The following is a 19546-nucleotide window of genomic DNA, read 5'->3' on the forward strand; positions in this document are numbered from 1 at the left end:
GGCACATCATTTTCAGATCACCGCGGACTTTCGCTACTCAGGTTAAACGTAATATATAAGTCACTTAGACAACCTAAAAATTTTATTGTTGGACTTTCAGTGTTTTGTTTGTTCGTGAGTAAATCGGTTTGGCTGAGATTAAAGTTATTAGATTAGATTAGATAAAATAAAACTTTATTAATTCCTTGGGTGGGTTCCTCCTTGGTTTTTACACAGCTGACTAAACGTCAAACAGAAACCTGATTAAACATAAGTATGAGACAGTCGAGAATTTACGCCAGTGTCCTGTTATATTTTAGATAGCAAGGAGCAGACGGCTGAGTTTGTTAAACTCCACCGAGACAGCGGTGACGCTAATCAGAAGGCTAGTCCAATTTCCCCAGCCGTTTACTTCCGGCCTACCCGACCTTCTGAGGACCCGGCCCACGTAGACCGCGAAGGCTGGGTCCTCAGGAGGATGCAGCCCATGAAATTGGACACGACCTTTCTCTCGGCTGAACATGGAACACACGCACACATACGCACGTACACTGACACAGACATACACTCACCCCCTCCAAACGCCTTCGAAGCTTATGTCTTCTATGTAGTGAGATGTGCTGATTCAAGTGCTATGTGCTGAGGTGGGTTTTTTTTCTGTCCTCAAACTGATCTCCCTGTTGGAGCTCAGTCTGGGGGAGTTCTATTTTCTCCTCGTCTTTCCTCATGTTGTGCATTTTCCATTGTTATACCTCTCTGACCCATGTGATGTTGTAATGTATGTATGGTCGGAAGGGTTGGCAAAGTTCGGCAGCCTTAACCCAACAAATTTCCCACACGTTGGACTAATAAAGGTTATCGTTATGTTCATGGCAAGAGCGAAAAGGATGGGCGAGTTCGTGCACTGATCAATGTATTTGGACTTATCCTCCTTTGGGATCCACACCCCCCTCCGCTTGTCTCCACTGTTTTGCTACCTTGCCCCTCCTCCAAATCACTACTCAGTAGCTTTGGACAGTTCTTATAAACTTTGCAAGGTACTCCTCCCCATCAAATTCCTGCTCTGGTGCAGATGGGTTAATCAGGGCTTGACACAGACCAAGATTTTGCTCATATTTCCATTGCCAAGAGTCGTATTTCTTTGATCCATCTGGGAGGATTCTCTTCCACCCCCCGGTAGGTTGACTTGTAGCTTTAGTGGGATCGTCCTCTTGGAAGATGCAACTTGGGATGCCACCCCTTGCTGCCCCTGTGCCGTCTTTCCGAGCTGTCTGCTGTCTTTCCAACTGTCACCAATCTATACTTGGTGGTCAACCTGGTGGTCACTGGTAATTCCAGAAAACAGCTGATGATACATCATCTGGTGCCCCTGGACAAATCATCAGTGATGTAACCTGGGGTCATTGGGGTTTCGGGTCTTTCAATAATCAGACCCCTTCTCCCAGGCAACCCCAGCTTTTATAAACAAATATCTTATATATCAAGATAATATGTCAAGATAAAAATATCTTGCTGGCATGAAATTATGTATTGTATATGAAATTAGTATATATTCAAAAAAAGAAAGAAAGGAAAAGAAAAAGAATCCTCATTTGTTTCAACATTTAAATTTGAAAAAGGTCCAAACTTTTTTTTTTTTTAAATGTTGAACATTTTAGAGCAGTGTTTTTTTGTTTTTACTTGACTGACACGAGCTGTCACACGCACAAAGGAGGTTTGCAGTGAGTTTTGTTGAAATCTTTAACTTAAAAAGATTAAAGCAGTTTTATTACTGATTGCAATGTTTTGAAAAAGACATCATTCTGCTCTACTCTCTCATCTTCAACTTGAGTTTAACATACTCCAGTCTAAGGTCAGCTGATCAGTTGCTTGTGGTTGTTCCTAGAAGCAGACTAAAACACAGAGGAGACCAGGCCTTTGCGGTTACCTAAACTTTGAAACAGTCTGCCTTTTTACACTATTACCTCTGCAACACTCAACATTTTTAAAACCCATCTGAAGGCACATCTTACTCCCTAGCTTATGATTGAGTTATTTTTGATTTTGTGTCTTATCTTATATATATATATTATTTTTCTTTTCTTTTTTTTCTCAGTTTGTACAGCACTTTGGTCAACCTGTGTTGTTTTTAAATTTGCTAACTTGATTTCAGCCCTATTCGATTCTTTTGTAGACTATTCTAGTCTATTCTATAGACTTTTCTTCATTTTGCTCCTGTTTTTCCTTTTTTTAAATTTGTGCACCTAAACGCACCGCTGTGCGCGCTCCTGCGGGTTCTCTGCGCGTCCCAGTCATGTGACAACACCTCACCACGCCTGCGCAAAGAAATACAAGATGGCGGAGAGTGCGGAACTGAAGGTAAGGCGCAGCCTGAAATCATTATAAATTTACTCGGTTGCGAAGCGATCGATTGTTGGGTCACACAGTTCTTCAGGGGTTTAAGTCTCATGGGGCAGAGATCCTGTCAGATTTTGTGTTTATTGGGCAAAAACTGCCGGAACTTTATTGAACCCGCGAGCGCCAAAGCTCGCACGAGCATGTTTATGTTGATATTGAGACGCGCTGGTTTGGCTGAACTGACCGTTTTCTTCGGCACACCAGATGCTGGCAGGGCGGTATTCACTTCACAACCAGTCTCTGCCTCCTCTTTAACCCCGAAAGAGACGGTTCTTCTCCTCGCGGCAGGGGCAGTTGTCTCCGTGCCGACGCTCGGCTCGTAAATTCGGAGAATATAATGTCGGTTTGCAGGCTTTGACGTGCCGACAGCCTCCAGACTGTCAGTGTGTGTGTGGACATGACAGCGGCTGCACGCCTGTTGGTTTACGTTAGAAATAAGTCCCCTCCGGATTAATGAGCACTTATTAATAATTAGAAACTGTCGTGCGTGGTGTCCGGGCAGAGGCCGAGTGTGGCCGCGGGCGGAGTAACACTATCCCGCCTGCTCAGTAATACCAGCGACTCCTCCGTACCTGTTGATACACGCACAATAAGACGCACCGCTTCGCCTAACGGTGCTCCTGCAGCTGGTTGCCGTTATATCAGCACCAGGTGCGGCTTCCTCGCCGGGGCATCCGACGCGCACCTTATGCGCTGTATTGCCTTGGCAGCGTGGCAGAGCCCAGTTTGAACATATCTAACAGTTATTGATCAGAGTCTTGGGCTATTTTTAGATCCCTCCCCCCTCCGGTGTGTTTCCACTGCCTGTCCGGGATCTGTGGATCTATACATGCTCCTTTGTGCCAGCTGCTGCTCAGCTGCACTCACTGTAATGAACAGGTTTGTAGATACATCCTCTGCCTATATTGAAAACACACGTGTGGTCTTAATATAAAGCTTTGCAATTCATATTTCAGATATGTATGAATGTGTGTTTGCAGCTCTTTTTTTTTGAGACACGTGTTTTCTCCACATTTTTATTTTCTTAAGTGCTTGCAGTAGGGCAGCAGCTGCTGTTTATTTTCATTGTCATTTAATCAGCAAATAGTTTTCTAGATCTCCCAGTGGGAAAGAGTGCGAAAGCCTAATCTAAGAAATCACCTGCAAACAGACTGTCTAAAACATAGAGACCCAGGCAGTGAACTGATGATCAGCTTTTTTCTTTAGATTTGCCTTTATGATTACCTGTCAGCCCACAAACATGGCTCTAGCCCTCCTTGTGGATTTTTTTGGATTGCATTTCAAATAAAATTTGAGCTCTAGCACGATGTGATGAGCGTGTTTAGCATCATGTTTGGAACGGGGTAACAGATTTGTGCAATGCTGCACCTGCTGATATGCACGAAAAGAATGGTGAGGATTTCTTGCATTGATCGCTGCTGACTGTTCAGTAATGATGAAATGCTGATGAAACTTCACACCGAGTATTTATAGATTTGCAGCATCATACAGGAGCCGTAAAAGGTGCTGAGGAGGATCTGAGAAAGTGATTTATTGGTTACAGTTTCAGGTCTTTGAAAGTGTTAAACTTACAGTGGTCATGCACTTACGATTTCCCGTGGACAGTGTCAGATCAGTGACAACTCAGCTGATCTGTGGTATTCAGAAATTCAAATAAAATTGGAAAAAGGGTTTATGCAGCAATGGCGTTAAAAAAACAAAAAAAACAACACTTTTTTTTTTTGCCCCCTACTTCTTGAACTGTATGGTTGCTTTTTGTCCTAAGTGTGTGTTTCTAGAGCTCTGCTCAAACAAGTAAGGCAGTGAACTTGTTTGAAATGCTCGACCTGAGCTCAGTGTAACAGCCCAGTATGCTGTTACACTTGGTAAACCTAAAAAAAGGTGCACTTCACCTGTTAAACGAGTAGTTGCTTGCCAAACCTCCTGCGTGAAAGGAAGCGTTTGATCACTTTGAGGGGCTTTAATTGCGTCTTTCTTAGAACATGCCGAGGTAAGAGTGAATCATTCTAGTGCAAATTTCAGAGTGCATTCCTGAAGCATTTTAGTCAAATGGCTCACGACCAAAGAGTTTTCCGAAAGATGCACTTTCTTGCTGAGCAGCGCAGATTCTGCAGTTTTGGAATTTGCTATTAATCCAAAGTATGTCTAAAAAATGAAAAACAATTTTAAAAAAAAAGTGAAGCCTGGAGCGATTGTGGCTCAAGAGTTGGCAGTTCGTCTTGTAACCGGAAGGTTGCTGGTTCGAGCCCCGGCTCGGACGGTCTCCGTCGTTGTGTCCTTGGGCAAGACACTTCACCCGTTGCCTACTGGTGATGGCCAGATGGCTCGATATGGCAGCCTCGCTTCTGTCAGTCTGCCCCAGGGCAGCTGTGGCTACAACTGTAGCTTGCCTCCACCAGTGTGTGAATGTGAGAGTGAATGAATAGTGGAATTGTAAAGCGCTTTGGGTGCCTAGAAAAGCGCTATATAAATGCAATCCATTATTATTAAGATCACATCTCAGACCTGTGGCAACTTTTTAACAGCTGCTTTAACGCTGTAAGATTTCAGCACCCATCAAAATGAATGCAATTAGGCAGAAATTGGGCAAAGGGAAAACAAAAACAATAATAAAGCAGGCATCTCTGCTCCTGGAGCTCCCACACAGCTCTCTGCAGAGCGTGGGCATGCATCATAGACCTGTAATTGGCCAACAAAGCCCAGAGGAGGTGCAGGTTCAGCTCCTTTTCAGGAATTACAGTTTGCTGAAAGGTTACAGAGCCAAAATCATACCCTACCCCTGCCTTAAACAAGTGACATAGACACTGAAAAACACTTTATAAGACGGGTGTGAAAATAGAGTCAGCTCACAGTTGGGGATGATTCACGGTGCACCCATGATAATTTTAACACAGCTAAAAATAAAACCAAACTAATTTTATCTTTATTTATTTATTTATTTGTTTATTTATTTTTCTGTTTAGGCCAAGCTGCAATTCAGATTTGATGACGTTTCAAATCTTTCATTGAAAAGTGGCAAAGCACAAAACGGCTGCTTTTCTAACAGACAGGCATCTATGTTTCATTTTCTGGATTTGAAGTTGTTTTTTTTTTAATTAAGCTTATACGCTTTTCAGCACTCTAAGGCTTCACTTAAACTCATTTTTGCAGGATGATGTGCTGTGATTTGTTTTGTTTCATTGAGGGATTTTTAGTGTTTATGTCAGAAAGTTCCAGTCGCTCACAGGGATGTGAGCAGATCAGATGAGCTCCAGGACATCACCATTTTAATTCCAGCAGCTCTTTCACACCTGAGATTTTTTTTTTACGTGTTATTTTAACGAATGAGGGTCTCTTCTGTTCTTATACACCACGTTGTGGTTTTGTCACTTTGGGTGGCATCAGATAGCTGAGATGTTGTGCACTGGGTTGGCTGGTCTTACTTCTGAGCTTTTTGTGCAAGTGTGGAACTGTCACAGTGTGTGAAAGAAGCGAACGGCATTAATGAAAAGGAAAGCGTGTTAAAATCGGCGCTCTGGCAATCTTTAAGCACAGCTCTCTGCTGTACAAGACGTACCGCTGCAGCAAATGGTTTTCCATCATCGCAGTCGAGCAACAAATGTGAACTTTCTGATGTTTAAAATAAGAATCTGGTTGATAGCCAGTGCTCTAACAGTGTTTGTGAATATTTATTGTCTTTTATTTTTATGCCGGGGAGACAAATATTCATTATTAATGAATAACTGTCACAGTGTCTTTGAATGAGGACAAATTGAGCTGGTTCACAAAAGAAGGGAAATAATCAGATTCTTTTATGAGGGAACTTGAAAAAGAAAGTAATTGGCTTTTTTCCTGTGGAAAAAAATGACCAAAAAAAAGATTAAAAGTTTTAAATTTATTTCCAAATGAGTCGCTGGTTATTTTTGCTCCTTAATGAGTTAGTGGATCGAGCTGTAACGGCAGCCACAGTTTGGACGTGTCTGCTGGATTGTTTTGAATGTCACCAAATAATGAGAAATATCTATTGCAGTGTTCCTAAATGTCAAGGTGACTTCTTCAGATGAAAACCCACTCTCTGATTCAGTGTGCTGAAGAAATGCATTTGTTTTGGGTTGCTTTAAGAAACCCCCACCCCAGAACTGTCATTTTTAGTTCTGCTACACACCTGTGAGCCACAGTATTACAGCCAATCTACAGATGAAGTGCATGTTATAGTTATCATGCACATGCAGCGAACATCTTCGAGTGGACGTGTTGTGTATGGGAGAAATGGGCAGGTGCAAAGACCTGAGGGCCAGCTCGTTATTGCCGTGCGATTGTTTTGGACCCGAAAGGATCCGCAGCTGACGTCTGAGTGCCAGATATCACAGCCACCTTCAGAGGTCTTGTCCAAGCCTTGGCAAAAGACCAACAGCATTAGAGGTGGGACATGCTGTTCTGGCACGTCACTGTATATTGGTTTGCACTGCTGCGCGTTACCTTCAGGAGGCCTCAGGCTGTTTATTATCATACTTTGTGTGGCGAACTGCCGCACGAATCTGCAACGCATCCATCTCTCAGACGCAATCCACGATTGTGAAAGCCTCTGATGTTGCCAGCCCCCCCCACCACGCGCACACACACACACTCACACACACACAAAAAGGAAAAAGGAAACGTGTCCTGTTGCGTTGCATTTTGTTTCACAGGAGTCCCGATCCTCCTCGGCTTCTTTGAACTGTCTTCTCTCTTCTCAGGAGCTGCAGCAGCAGCAGCAACCTGGCAATACAAATAACTGTCTGTGCGCTGGCGGCTTATAGGTGGAGACAGTCTATTTGTAGAGCCTGTGGCTAGGTTAATCCCTAATGATACAGGCACTCTTCTCTGCTCCCTTACATCCTTTCAGCACCTGCCTATTTCTCTCATTGTCACTGTCATTATCACTGCAGCTGATTTCCAGTTTAAAGAGGAGCAGACGTAAACGTGGAAGGGGCTAAGTGTGAGTGATGACTGCTCTCGCGTGTTCGGGTATTTGCAGTTGCGTTCTTACGCCAGAAAACTTTTTATAGCATCATCCCAGACGCAAAAATGTAAAAAAGAACAAAAGCTGTGATAGGTGAAGACGCACGACAGCTCAGAGCAGATGGCGTAAATCTCACAGTGTGAAACGTGCGCCAGATGTTGCACGTCTCATCTTTTACAGAGATGTCAGAGGTGCTTTGCAGTGAACCAGCAGGAACAGACGGCTGCAGAAGGACAATTATTTTATTTATTTATTTATTTATTTTTTTGCTGCTTCTCTGAATTCGGTGAAGTTTAGGTGCTTTTACTCCCAGATAACAAGCGTACTTTGTCGTGAGGCGCGGACTTGATCGTTCAGTCCAATCAAACCTGCGTTTAAGCTCAATTATTGTCTGATATTTTGCCACCAATGAGAACACGCCGTCATGCGGTTATCGATTTTGTTTTTGTCCCCCGTTTTTTTTTTCTTAATATTTTTTATTTTTTTTGCTGCTCTGCCGAGACTGAGCTTTTCATTACTCCTGTGGTGATCTGTTACATAGTCCTGTTGCCGTGGAAACATGTCACATTTGAGATGGACATGGGTAGGCAGCAGTTTGGAGCTCGATTGTGTGTTTCCAACTGGAAGAGAGACAGAGGCAGATATCGCTCTCTTTTTTTAAAAAATATCTTTGAGTATTAGAGATGTTTTGGTGTGAATCAAGAGGATGAATGAATTTTGTCTCCAGCGAGAATTTATTTGTTATCCCGCTGCAGGCTTTTTGGAGTCATGTGTGCTTTTTAGGCCCTCGCCTTGGAGTTAATAAATCTCTCCAGCCGCAGCTTTGTGCAACTTGTGCGCCGAGTTTGTTATGCTGTCACTTTGCAATTTGTGATTCATAATTTACCCATGATTTGCTGCAGTGTGGCACAAGTTTTTAATTCATCTGTGCCAGCGCTCAACATGGCTAGAGGCATAATGTTTGAGATTTGTTCTTGGTCTAAGGACACTGTGACCTTAAAAACAAGTTTTTTGTTTAATTAATGCATGTTTTTTTTGTTGTTGTTGTTGTTTTTTTGGTTGTTTTGGGGCCTTTATTGCTGACATATTTCAGATATTCCAGATATTCAGAATTGATAACATTAATCTGTGGTGCCTTCCTATTAAATCCTTTCATTGCCAGAGGCGCATAACATCCAGGCGGTAATAATTCTGGGTTTTTATAATATTCATCAGGGTTAGCTGTCATTCTCCCAATCAATCATGGGTCTTGGTGCAGTTTGTTAGGCTTCAACACAGATTACACAAACAGTTACTGAAAGAAAAAAAACCTTCCTGAAAATTACTCCAAAGGCAACACATGCGAATTCATATTTGTAGTTGCTGGAAACGCACAATGTATGGGACTGTATTTCGATCGGTGCTTAATTACACATGACATCATGGGTGAGCGTGGCTAGATACTATTCTGCTCATGTGGCTCATGGCAGCGTAACTAAAGAGTTGTTTAACGTTTTCTTTGCAATTGCATTTTGTCCATAATTGGCCAGATAATTAGGTTTTCATGCTATATACCTGTATGCACAGTTAAGTTTTAGAAAGAGAACATTTAATATTATTGTGTCATCAGCTAGAAAGAAATCCTGCACGTTTCCCTTCATGTATGTTTATGTTTATATAATGACACCTGTGTGATCACTGGGAGAATGAAACCGACTGCAGACGATGTCTCTGAGTCCTAAACAGTCGGTTGTAGCTCAAAGCGATAAAGATTAATAATAGAAGTTAGTGCAGGGTTTAGCCTCTTGAGTGACCTTCAACCTGATTGACGGCAGCTTATGGCACAGATTCACCAAATATTCCTTATGGTTCTTTAGACAGTAGCCTGCTGCGAGTGGGGGAAAAAATGCCCTTTTCCATTTTTTATTTATTTATTTATTTTTTAATGAAAAGACATCTGCATTCTTTGCTTGAAGGACTGAATCAGTGAACTTGCAGTGATGATCCAGTGGATCACCTCTTACCTCTAGAATGAGGGCTGGGATTTCTGGGTTGGGATTACAGTTATTGCCCATGAAGGAATAGATTTCTGCAAATTCTCACATGCGGCACAACGATTTAATGATTTGGCCCAGTGCAGAACAGCTGTCTAGAAGCTCTGCGCTGGAAGGTAAACATACACCCAACCTGGATAGCACCTGGTGCACTCCCTCCCCCTCTCTCTACATGACTTCAGGCTCCCTGTGCTCAGAAACTCCTGCTAGAATACACAAACGGCCTCTAATGTTGAAGTGAAGTTGTAACTCTATATCAGCTGGTGTGATACGCTTACACTCTTCTTCTTCTTTACTCTAACTCTGATGTTTAATGCTAGAGACGGAGAGACGGATGCAGTTGTTGGTCGAGAAAAGCAGTTGGTACTTTGACGTTTTCCTTCGTTAGCATCTTTTCTAACTAGCTTCAGGGCAATGAGAGGATGCATGCTGAGTTGTGCATATACTAACATTTCTGTCTCTGCTTCTCACTTTTCCATCTCACCTGAGTTGCTCAGCTGTAATTTCTAACTGCCAGGCCTAGCTTAGCAGCTCACGGTCACGTCTTGGAATCGCCAACGCATTTGTGTGTCCACTAAAGACGGTGAGAACAAAATCATGGGAACGTACTGGACAAAAGATATGTTATTCTCTCGCACAGTTATTTTTAAAACTGCAAAGCGTGCACTTTATGCAAAATGGCCCGGGGGCAACAGAGAGGGATCTCACAGCTGACGAGTAGCTAGCTGAGAGTTTAACTCGCGTCCATCGTGAAGGTGCAATGAACAGAGTGAAAGATGATTTTCTTTTTTCTAGGTGATGCACTTAGACTTAGATTAAACACCCCTTCTCTTCTGAAAGATTGAAAATGTGAGGATGTAGTGGCAGTTATTTGGTTGCCAAATGGTTATTTTGGAAAGTTCCACAAGGGAGTTCCACAGTACTTCATCATGCAGTCACCTAAAGATAGAAAAATGGCACATACTCACAGGCACTCAATGTCCGGTGCTCCTTCAGTTGTCTCGCGTCGCAGTCTTGTATCATGATGGTAAAAGTGTGGCTCAGTATTACCTCAGAGGCAAAGTATTTACAGAAATTGCTTTTACAGTTTTCAGTGAGGCTGGCGGGACTGTTGCGAGCTCTGCAGCGGCTTCATTTGTCAAACAGGTTGTTACTCATGACACCACAGCCGTAATTTCAAAAACATGTTACTTAGGAATTGGGCTTTTGGGACGCCCCGTACTATCAAGTGTGAATAAGCAAATTAAATTAGACGACAGGCTGGAACAATAGGAGCGCACGTGTAGGGATTAAAGCGAGCTCAGGTTTGATGTGTGTTGTCTTTCTCATTTTGAACTGACAGCTCGTTTAAAATCATCGGTGCAATGTATCTTTTGAGATGTAAGGCCGTGGAGAAATTGCATCGGGAGGCTTCATTCGGTGCAGACGTGGCCCTTGCACCCGTTAAAGCTGCTGGGTTTCTCTGAATGAATCTCGGGATTGGACTCCCAACACTGGAGAAGCCACCGTAATAAGAAAAAGACATCTGTGCTCTTTGCCAGCAACATGTTTTCTGCACAGCCTGCTGTCTCCTGCTACCGTTTCTACTATTCCCCTTCATCTAGATGCGCGCCGACTTCTGCCAACTCCACAGGATTAAAACGGTGAACTAGAGGGCCAGAGCAAACTCCTCGTAGCTCCGCTCTTCATTTTCTCACCAGAGCAACACATCGGGACTCGGTGCTGTCGTTCTCAGCCTTACAGTGTTAGTTGCGTCCTTATTTCTTTAACACAGAAGTGAGGCCAGCAATAAAATCAACAGGCGTTTCCCTCCCGCTCAGCTGTTTGGATTGCTTTGCCGTCCCTCGTCTTTGTCAGTTTTTTCGTGCCAGCTGTCTGCGTCCACCTACAGCTACAGTTTAACTGTGTGCTTTGGTTGCTACCAGCACCATGTACCTGCAACGTTCTGGCAGCAGATCACAAACGGCCTCCCATTACAACTTGTGCCATTGAGCGTGGAAGGGGACTGGTATTTAGATCCGCTATCTGCCCATGGCATGCTGGGACTAGACCTCAGTAGCCTCAGGTATGGTGGCACAGCGTTTAATGCGCTAATGATTAGAAGAGAAGCATTACTGAAGTCGGTCCAGCTGGGCGGCTTCATCTGATCCTGCTACGGGGGTAAAGGAATAGCCTCATCCATATTTTTGACCCAAATACCATCTTTTGTTTGATCCATATAGCACACAGTGGTTTTGATACTACAGAGGCAGGAGGGAGAGAAAACAAAGGGCGGAGGTATTTCAGAGTTAAAGCCTGAGTCAGAGAAGCTGGAAGGCTAAGAGGTGGGGGGATGGGAGGACAAAGAGGCGTGGAGGATGGGGAGGGAGCTGGCACTCAGTATAGAGCCCTCATGCCGAGAGTGGGAGCTTTATATAATGGCCAGGTAGTGTGCAAGTTCTCTCTTCCCCCCCCCCCCCCTCCCCCCCCCCAAAAAAGAAAAAATCCTTCGCTCCCCTCCCCACACCCCAACCACCACCAAATCCACCTACACAGCCTCCACACTAACACTCGCAAACACACACATCCTGCAGAAACCTTTGCAGAAACTGCTTGGCACAACATTATTAGCCTCACCATCTCCCAGTCTCCAGGGACTCCAAAGCACTGCATTACTGTTCACCTCCTCAAAACCAAGTATATTGCAGTGAATTTTTTAGCTCCGCCAGCAAACACAGAGCTCAAAGGGAAACAATTTTGGCTGCTCAAGGCTGCTAACGCCGGTCTGGTGTCGTATAAAGGCTAGAGATGAAACGGCGTACAGTGATACACACGCTGAAATCATTCTTACCAAGATCTGAATAAGAAAAGCTTAAAGTGGTCAGTTTGATCATTAGCAGCTTCGGCTTAATCTGGTGGTGTCTTTTATTTTGAAAGCCACATATGAATGCAGTCTGTGTTGTGGGTGATTATATGCTGCGATAGTGAAGAAGAAGCTTCTAGTTTTGGCTGCCTCCTTATTCACATGGGGCAACCACAGCAGGTCGATCCACATGTTTGATTTTTCTTTGTTCTTTTAACACCAGATGCCCTTCTTGAAGCAACCCTATAGAGATTTTTGCATCTCCTCCTGAGATCGAACCAGGGATCTTTCACTTGAGAGGCAAATGTACAAACCACTGTACTGTAGACCTCATAAATCAGTGATTGATTGTCTGCATATTCTTTGTTTTTCTCGACATTTCTCGAAATTACTTCACGCACTTTTTCATTGATAATTAAGATTTGGATGTAAAAACAAGGCATTGACCCAAACTTAATATCCTTAATAGCCACTGCCCAAAAAACCCACGAAAAAACCCCAGTGTGACCTAACTGGAAAGACAGAACAAAATGAGTCATCAATAAATAAATGACTCAGTTTGCTAACAGATCATGCAGATTTAGAGAAATTGACTTCAATATTAAACAAAAAAGTGACAGTTTTTTTTAAAGAAAAGAGCGAGTCAGTTCCTCTTATCATACCCAGCATGCAATTAGAAAAAATCACATGCTAAGACTGCCGATCACGAGTGGTACATACAACCCACCTTATGCACTTTGCTGTTTCACTGTACTGTTTCTGTTTGTTTCTATGTTCAATTTTCTTTGAATAAAAGCTGTTATCCCCAGTCAACCCTGCACGGAGAGGTTTAAGGCAGCATGAATGGGTCTGTGGCTGTCAGCTGACCTTTGGTCGTGACTCTGGGTTGAATTTTTGTCGGGCATCGCTCGTCTTCGGTGAACACGGCATCTTTGTTGGGGGATGGAAATTTCATTTGATCATATTGACATTTAAATGTTATTTAACCAAACGCACAGCAATGAGAGGGGAAGAGAGAAAGAAGGGGACGTGTGGGCGTTACAGTTTATTCTTCTCAATGATTTTATTTGGTGCATTCATGGGGAACTCACCTGTGTGTAATGCAGAGCCTGAGGAAACCTATGAGTAGCGCTTGGGATTTTTGCTGCTTATCAAAATGTGCAAGCTTGCATCAAATGTGTCTGATTTGAATATTAATTTGGCAGATTTAAGATTTTTTTCTTGTACATCAGCTCGTCTTCAGTTGGGAGGCAGTTTTTCCGTAAAACATTTAATCCGAAGCTTCAAAGTGTGAAGTGATTAATGCCAATGCTGCAAGCTTCAAGTTTAACTCAGTATCAAGGTGTGGTCTGGCGACTTGAGTCTCGGTGTCGTCATGCGGGAAGGAAAATATTTATGGTGTTCTGTGTCACCTCAGGCAATGGAAAAAAAGCGAGCCTAAATTTGTCCTCCTGTGCAGGCTAAATTTGTAGCAGGCTATTTCAATCTCGCACCCAATCTTTTCTTAAGCCCAAGTGGAGTTAATCAGCGGTATCACAAATCTCTGAGTCTTTGATCAGCTCCTGGGAAATGTTGGTTTTTGAGCCGGTTGTGGCTTTTCAGCTGCTGTGTAGGTTTGGTCTAGTACACATGAGCAAAGTGTCGGTGTGTGCATGTCATATGACGGTCATGCGGCTGAAGAGTGCATTTGAGGTTTGCATCAGCATGCTGTGCATAGCTCCTGATGTTGTGTGTGTGTGTGTGTGAGTGTGTGTTTGAGTTCCCATGCATTATTTCTCATCACACCACATGCTAACTCTTTGTGTGCCAGTTCTGCGGTGTGCTTTTCCCGTCTTTGTGGTTGCCCTTTGCGTGTGTGCTCAATTGAACTGAAGTACTTTGCATGACAACTTAAATGAGTGTGTGTGTGTTTGTTTTCTAATTTCCTGTTTGCACCTGTTCTTACTTTCTCTTTTAGCAATGTGTGATTAAAATTAAGATAAAAGCACGCTGAGAAAAAAAAGACAATTACACGTAGACGTTTCACAGGAGGAAAACCACAGCTGCAGGTGAAAAGTTATGATGGCTGAATTACACTTTGTTCTGGTGTTGCATATGCGTGCTCATTGTTACACTGTCATGACACCTGGGACATCTGAATAGGATGAAAATGTGTAACTGTACATTTAAATGCTGAGCTTTACTGTGATGCAATTTATACCTAATGGCAGCCATAAATATGAGTGCTAAAAATGTATGTAGCAGTGCCGAATGATTGAAAAATTTGGGGAAAAGTTGACTTCAGCTAGTCCCAAAGCTGGTTCTGTTTGGTTTAAATCCAAAAGAAGATTATTATAGTTCAAATAAAGGTGAAGAGACATTAATGAGCTTTAGGCTTTTAAGTGCCAAAAAGATATTAACATTATTTAAAATCCCTCACAGAACAAATGTTACACACTGGTCGAGACAAGCCTCGATGATGTCAACGCTTCCAGTAAGAATGGCGCGTCTCCTCTTGCATAATCATATGGAGACATTACATTGTGGATTTTTGTCATTGTGTTCTATACTTTAGTGGGCAATGGTGATTTTATTGTACTGTCCTGTAAAATAAACGTCTCCACTTTGAAATACAGCACTTCATTTAAAAAATTACTTTGATGCTTAGTTTGCATCCTTTTCAGGTCTAAATAATCCCAGATAGCTGGGCGAAATTAAAATTGCATCCTAGCTCAGGTCTCAGTAGGTGTACCTTTTTGTATAAAAGAAAACGATGATTTTAATGAGTTCTGTGTCTTTATTCTGTTATTTCTTTGTTTTAGGGAAAGTCTGACAGCCCTGCTTGCCCACTTTTTAGCAGTCTGAAGTAAGAGCGAATCTAGAAACAGTTGAATATATTGTTTCTTTAAAAATCTTATTTATTGATTGCCAGCACTCTACTTCACCATCATGCTTCCTTCAATCTGTAGTTTTTGAGTAATCATTCTGACTCAGAACCTCTGCTTTGCTCTCACCTTGGGTAGAAAAATAAAAGCGCAGACGACAGAGCAAGACAAAAGGCAAGCGAGCTTTTATCAAGATGATGTGAAAACGCAGTTGACGTCAGTACTATCACCAAAATAGCAAATTCAAACATAGGTGGAGATGATAACTAGTACCGATTAGGAGTTTCTCAGTAACCAGAACTCACTGCCTGTCAAAGTCGGCAGTTTTCGAGGCCGGTGGCTCTCCTGACAGAACAGCCTATTTAGGGCAGCTCAGGCACTGACCACTTTCCAACACCTCATCAGACAGACCCCCGTGCTGCCTGTTTCCTTTCATAATAGCTCCGCTGCATTTACTGCAGCTCAGCAGCACCAACAGGTGTGCGAGCAAAGCGTGTACCATGTATGCTGCATGCAGGCATTAGAATATGCTATTTTCAGTTTAGAGCTGTGTTTTTAAACTGATGCTGCAGTGGAGTTAAAAAGCAGGAGGTGTGCACATAAAGCTTGAGGGATGGTAACTACAACCTCCCAGGTGCATATTAGTGAAAAAAATGACTAAACTACTCCAAAACTGCAACAGTTAACAATGGTTACATGAGATGATTGAATAGTGCAAAGAGAAAAATCTTTTTTCAGTGTGAGTATTTGAACAAATTATTTCATGATCATTGTAAAACCATTAACTCATTTTTCTCATGTCTGCAAGATTTCAACAAATACTTTTGGAAGTCGTGAATCCAGTTGGTTGTTTTTGTGAAGTGTGTTCTGGAGGCCATGTAGAGCAACTTTGTGTGGAGGAAATTTCTTTCCTGTGAAAAGGTTTTAAAATAACCTAATATGGCAGGAAGTTGCATGATGAGGCGCTTTGAAATTGGCTTAATTCGATAAATTACTTGCTTTAAAAAATTAGGCGTATGGTTCATAAGTCATGTGCATGACCACACCTCCAACCTTGATCACCTAGAGTTCTTGAGGGACAGGCATGATGAAAAGAATCAGGAGGCAGTCTCCAGTCAGGGGCTCAATTTTAACATTTTTCACCGTAGAGGTTTAGGTGGATCGGCTCCAAAGGCAGAAGAAGATGATGATTAATGAGAAGAAATAAAATGAGTTTTATTTTACTTATTGCACCCAAAGAATGTTACTATCCATACCAAAAGGGAGAAGCTGCATCCTGAAATCTGTTACAAATATTGCAAAATAAACCCATATTCTAAAAATCACAAAAGAACAACAACATTTGAACATGTTTCCATGTCCCCAACAAAAGAGCTTAGCTGGGGTTTCAGCAGTGCAATATCAGCGTGGTGACCAGTAAATGTGAATCTGTTCAGCTAATGCGTCCATGTACCTCCAGCATGGCCACTCTCCTCCCTCCCGCCCCCCCCTCGCTGTGTTTTTACTGGAGCTGTGGAGAATTTCATTCGGTTTGGAGGCTCAGCTGCTTTCTCTTCCCCATCCCCCATCATCCCTCTATCCATCATTCTCCACAGCTCTGGACACAGCAAATTATTACCCCCGCACAAACTCCTTTCCAGTCTGACAGGAATCTGCTGGGTGTCTGCAGGTATGAAAAGTCTAAAAAAGCTTTGAACGCAGTGTCCTCAGAAAGGCCTCTGATGGTATAAAAAAGTCTGCAATTAAATTAGCAAAAGTCGTGAGTATTTTCTCTCACAGGCATTGGCAGTAACGTTATTTGTAAAGTGTTTTTGTATGTGATTGCTGGCTGTCAGGAGACATTAGATAAATTAAATGTGGGACTGTGCTGCAGGAGGCGGTTAAATCCTTTTTGCAGAGTATTAGTCTGCGCATTAGATCTTTTAGAAGTGTTGCTACTAAATCAAATAAGTTCATTGGCTCATAATAGACCAGTTTTATCAAAATGAAACGAAGCATTTTTAATTTGTAAGAACATCCATTTCATGTCGCTTTAATTAAATAGCGCAGAATTTGGGACTGCAGAATGATAGAAAAATACTTAAATATGATATAATGATAAATAATTGTTACATCGCAGCTAAGAAAGCAATACAGGAATTAAATTTCATTGTGTGTAAACCCTGAAAAGGTCATGAAGTTCTGGTTCCCCCAACCCTGAAGACCTATTGGGAGAGATGATGTCAGTGCGTTCTCTTTTTTTATGTTTTAAAACAAGCTCCGAGTGAACACTAAGGAGGTGTACGCAAAAACAAATCCTTTTAAAAGCCATTTATCGGTGCCCAATTTGCACAGCTCATCATCCACACTGAAATGATGAAACAGTGGGATATGGCTGAATGCCATCTTGCTCCCCTTTGGTCAACAAAAACAAAACTGTACATCACAGGGAACATCAGCTCAGTTATTCTGCTGAGTCTCAGCTCATTAAACCTCCCTCCTATTCTCTGTGATCACTGGTACTGTCTCCAAAAACACAGAGACTCTCAATTTATTCTTATCTCTTTTTTTGTTGTTTTTTTCGGTTGTTAGGTTATGCGTTATATATATATTTTTCTATTTAATGCGGGAAGCCTGGCTAGTCTGATGATTGGCATTTGATTTAACTATTCATCAGGATCCTGTCAGCCTTTTGCAATACTGGCCTCCATCTTTCAGGGCTCTCTGTATAGCCAGTGGATATCCTGGACAAACCTTACTGTGCTTTGCTTGTCATTGGTTATGATTGTGGAAATCTAAGAAAAAAAACAAAGCAACAACAAAAAAACCTTGATTGATTGGCCAAGAACAGTCAGATTGGAAGCAGACCACTGACAGAAAAGTCTACTTAAAATTTTGTCCTTGATTTGGCCTAGAATCCGCATGTTTATATACCTAGTTTATAGAGATTAGTTGGTCATTGGTGAGTCGGAAAGTATGCCTTCATCTGTGTGTTCTGTGATAAAAGAGGTTGAAAGGAGGTGTAGATCTAATTGAACTCTTTGTCCAGTTGTTTTCTCAAGTCCTGGGAACAGATCTCACACTGGTCTGTGAGACCTGTTGCTCAGCACGCCTCTGTTCTGCACCTGAAAAATAAACCTGCGAGCTGAACCTTGATGTTTCAGTGTTTGTTCTCTGCCAGTGGAGTTAAACAGGCAGATTAATTTTCGCATGGTTCCATCTGTTCTTAAAATTCGTGGAATCTTCGACCGTGTTGACTTTTGGTGGAAAAGCAACATTTTTGAGGCTCCTTTGCTGACTGTGACGTTGTTTCTTCTGTAGGTAAAACAATAGATAGACAGCTCTAATGAAGGCAAAGAAGTGTGTGGAGACCAAGCAGTGAGGATCATGTTCACAATGTTTTCACTGGCAGAACCTCTTAATGTCCTCTGGAGCTGCAGACTTTGAATTTAAGTAAGGGACTCCATGGCACTGAGGTCAGGATTCTAAGACTTTAATCATAACAGATACTGGTGGCTGTACCTTAGGAGGTAGAGCGGGTCATCTACTTATCAGAAAGTTGGAGGTTCTGCAGTGTGCATGGCTAAGTCTTCTTGGGCAACATACTAAACCCCAAGTTGGTCTCCAGTGCCTTTATCAGAGTATGAACGCGTGAATGTTGGATGGCACTCAGCTGTAGAAAGAAGTGCTTGTATGAACAGGGTGAATGAAGTGAGTGCTTTGATTGGTCAAGTAGAAAACCACTATGCAAGAACCAGTTGATTTACCATTTATGCTTTGGCTCATTGTCCATATAAAAGCTGCTCCATTATCTCTTGATAATAGCTCGTTTAGAAACTGCTGTAATCATACTAACTTAGAAATTCATTCTGTACATTTAAAGTTTTATAGTACTCGTGCACAATTGTAAGAAAAAGAGCCTGACTTTGTTTTCCTACCGTCATGCTTCACTTTGCATCAGTCCAGTTTGGTTTGATTTTTGCACATGAACCGACAGATCCAGGGAGGCTCAAGTCAGATGTATCCAAAAATAACGCTTATCCAAAAGCTGCAAATTTAATCTTAGCTGCCTTCTGTGGGTTCTTCAGTGGTTTGCACCTTGTCTCTATTGATTCTCTTTGAAAGATTATGGGTTGAATTGTACGAGTGATGGTCAGTGTAGGGCTGTGTGATATGACTAAAATCTTATATCCCGATATAAGACATCTATTGTCCCGATAACGATATAAATCACAAAAATGTTATATTTTCTGTAAATTCTGTGAATCTCTTGCAGCTCAACTTGAGTGAAGTGTTTCCAGCTCGGCGTCGTGTAGCTGGAGTCGAGTGTTTTAACCGACGCATAAAACGATACATTTTTAGACATAAGTTGTAACGGACACAGTTTTCTTTGTGAGTATTTATTACACAGCGTGCTGCGGGGAAAAGCCTGTTCTAACGTTTGAGTCTAAGGTTTATTTTTTAGCACCCG

At 42.3% G+C, this 19546-nt stretch overlaps 1 protein-coding gene across 1 annotated transcript in view; it reads left to right on the forward strand.

The window, feature by feature from the left end:
• The first annotated feature begins 2248 nt into the window (after nt 1-2248).
• LOC102292082 (E3 SUMO-protein ligase PIAS1) overlaps nt 2249-19546 on the forward strand; it is a 55288-nt gene continuing 37990 nt past the window's right edge. The window contains exon 1 of the mRNA XM_005930420.2: nt 2249-2337. Within this exon, the coding sequence (XP_005930482.1) occupies nt 2314-2337 (24 nt within the window). The 5' untranslated portion in view covers nt 2249-2313. The remainder of the gene's footprint in view (nt 2338-19546) is intronic.

This window comes from Haplochromis burtoni, unplaced genomic scaffold (assembly GCF_018398535.1).
Source record: "Haplochromis burtoni strain Fernald_Lab_line unplaced genomic scaffold, NCSU_Asbu1 Contig_129, whole genome shotgun sequence".
Classification (NCBI taxonomy): domain Eukaryota; kingdom Metazoa; phylum Chordata; class Actinopteri; order Cichliformes; family Cichlidae; genus Haplochromis; species Haplochromis burtoni.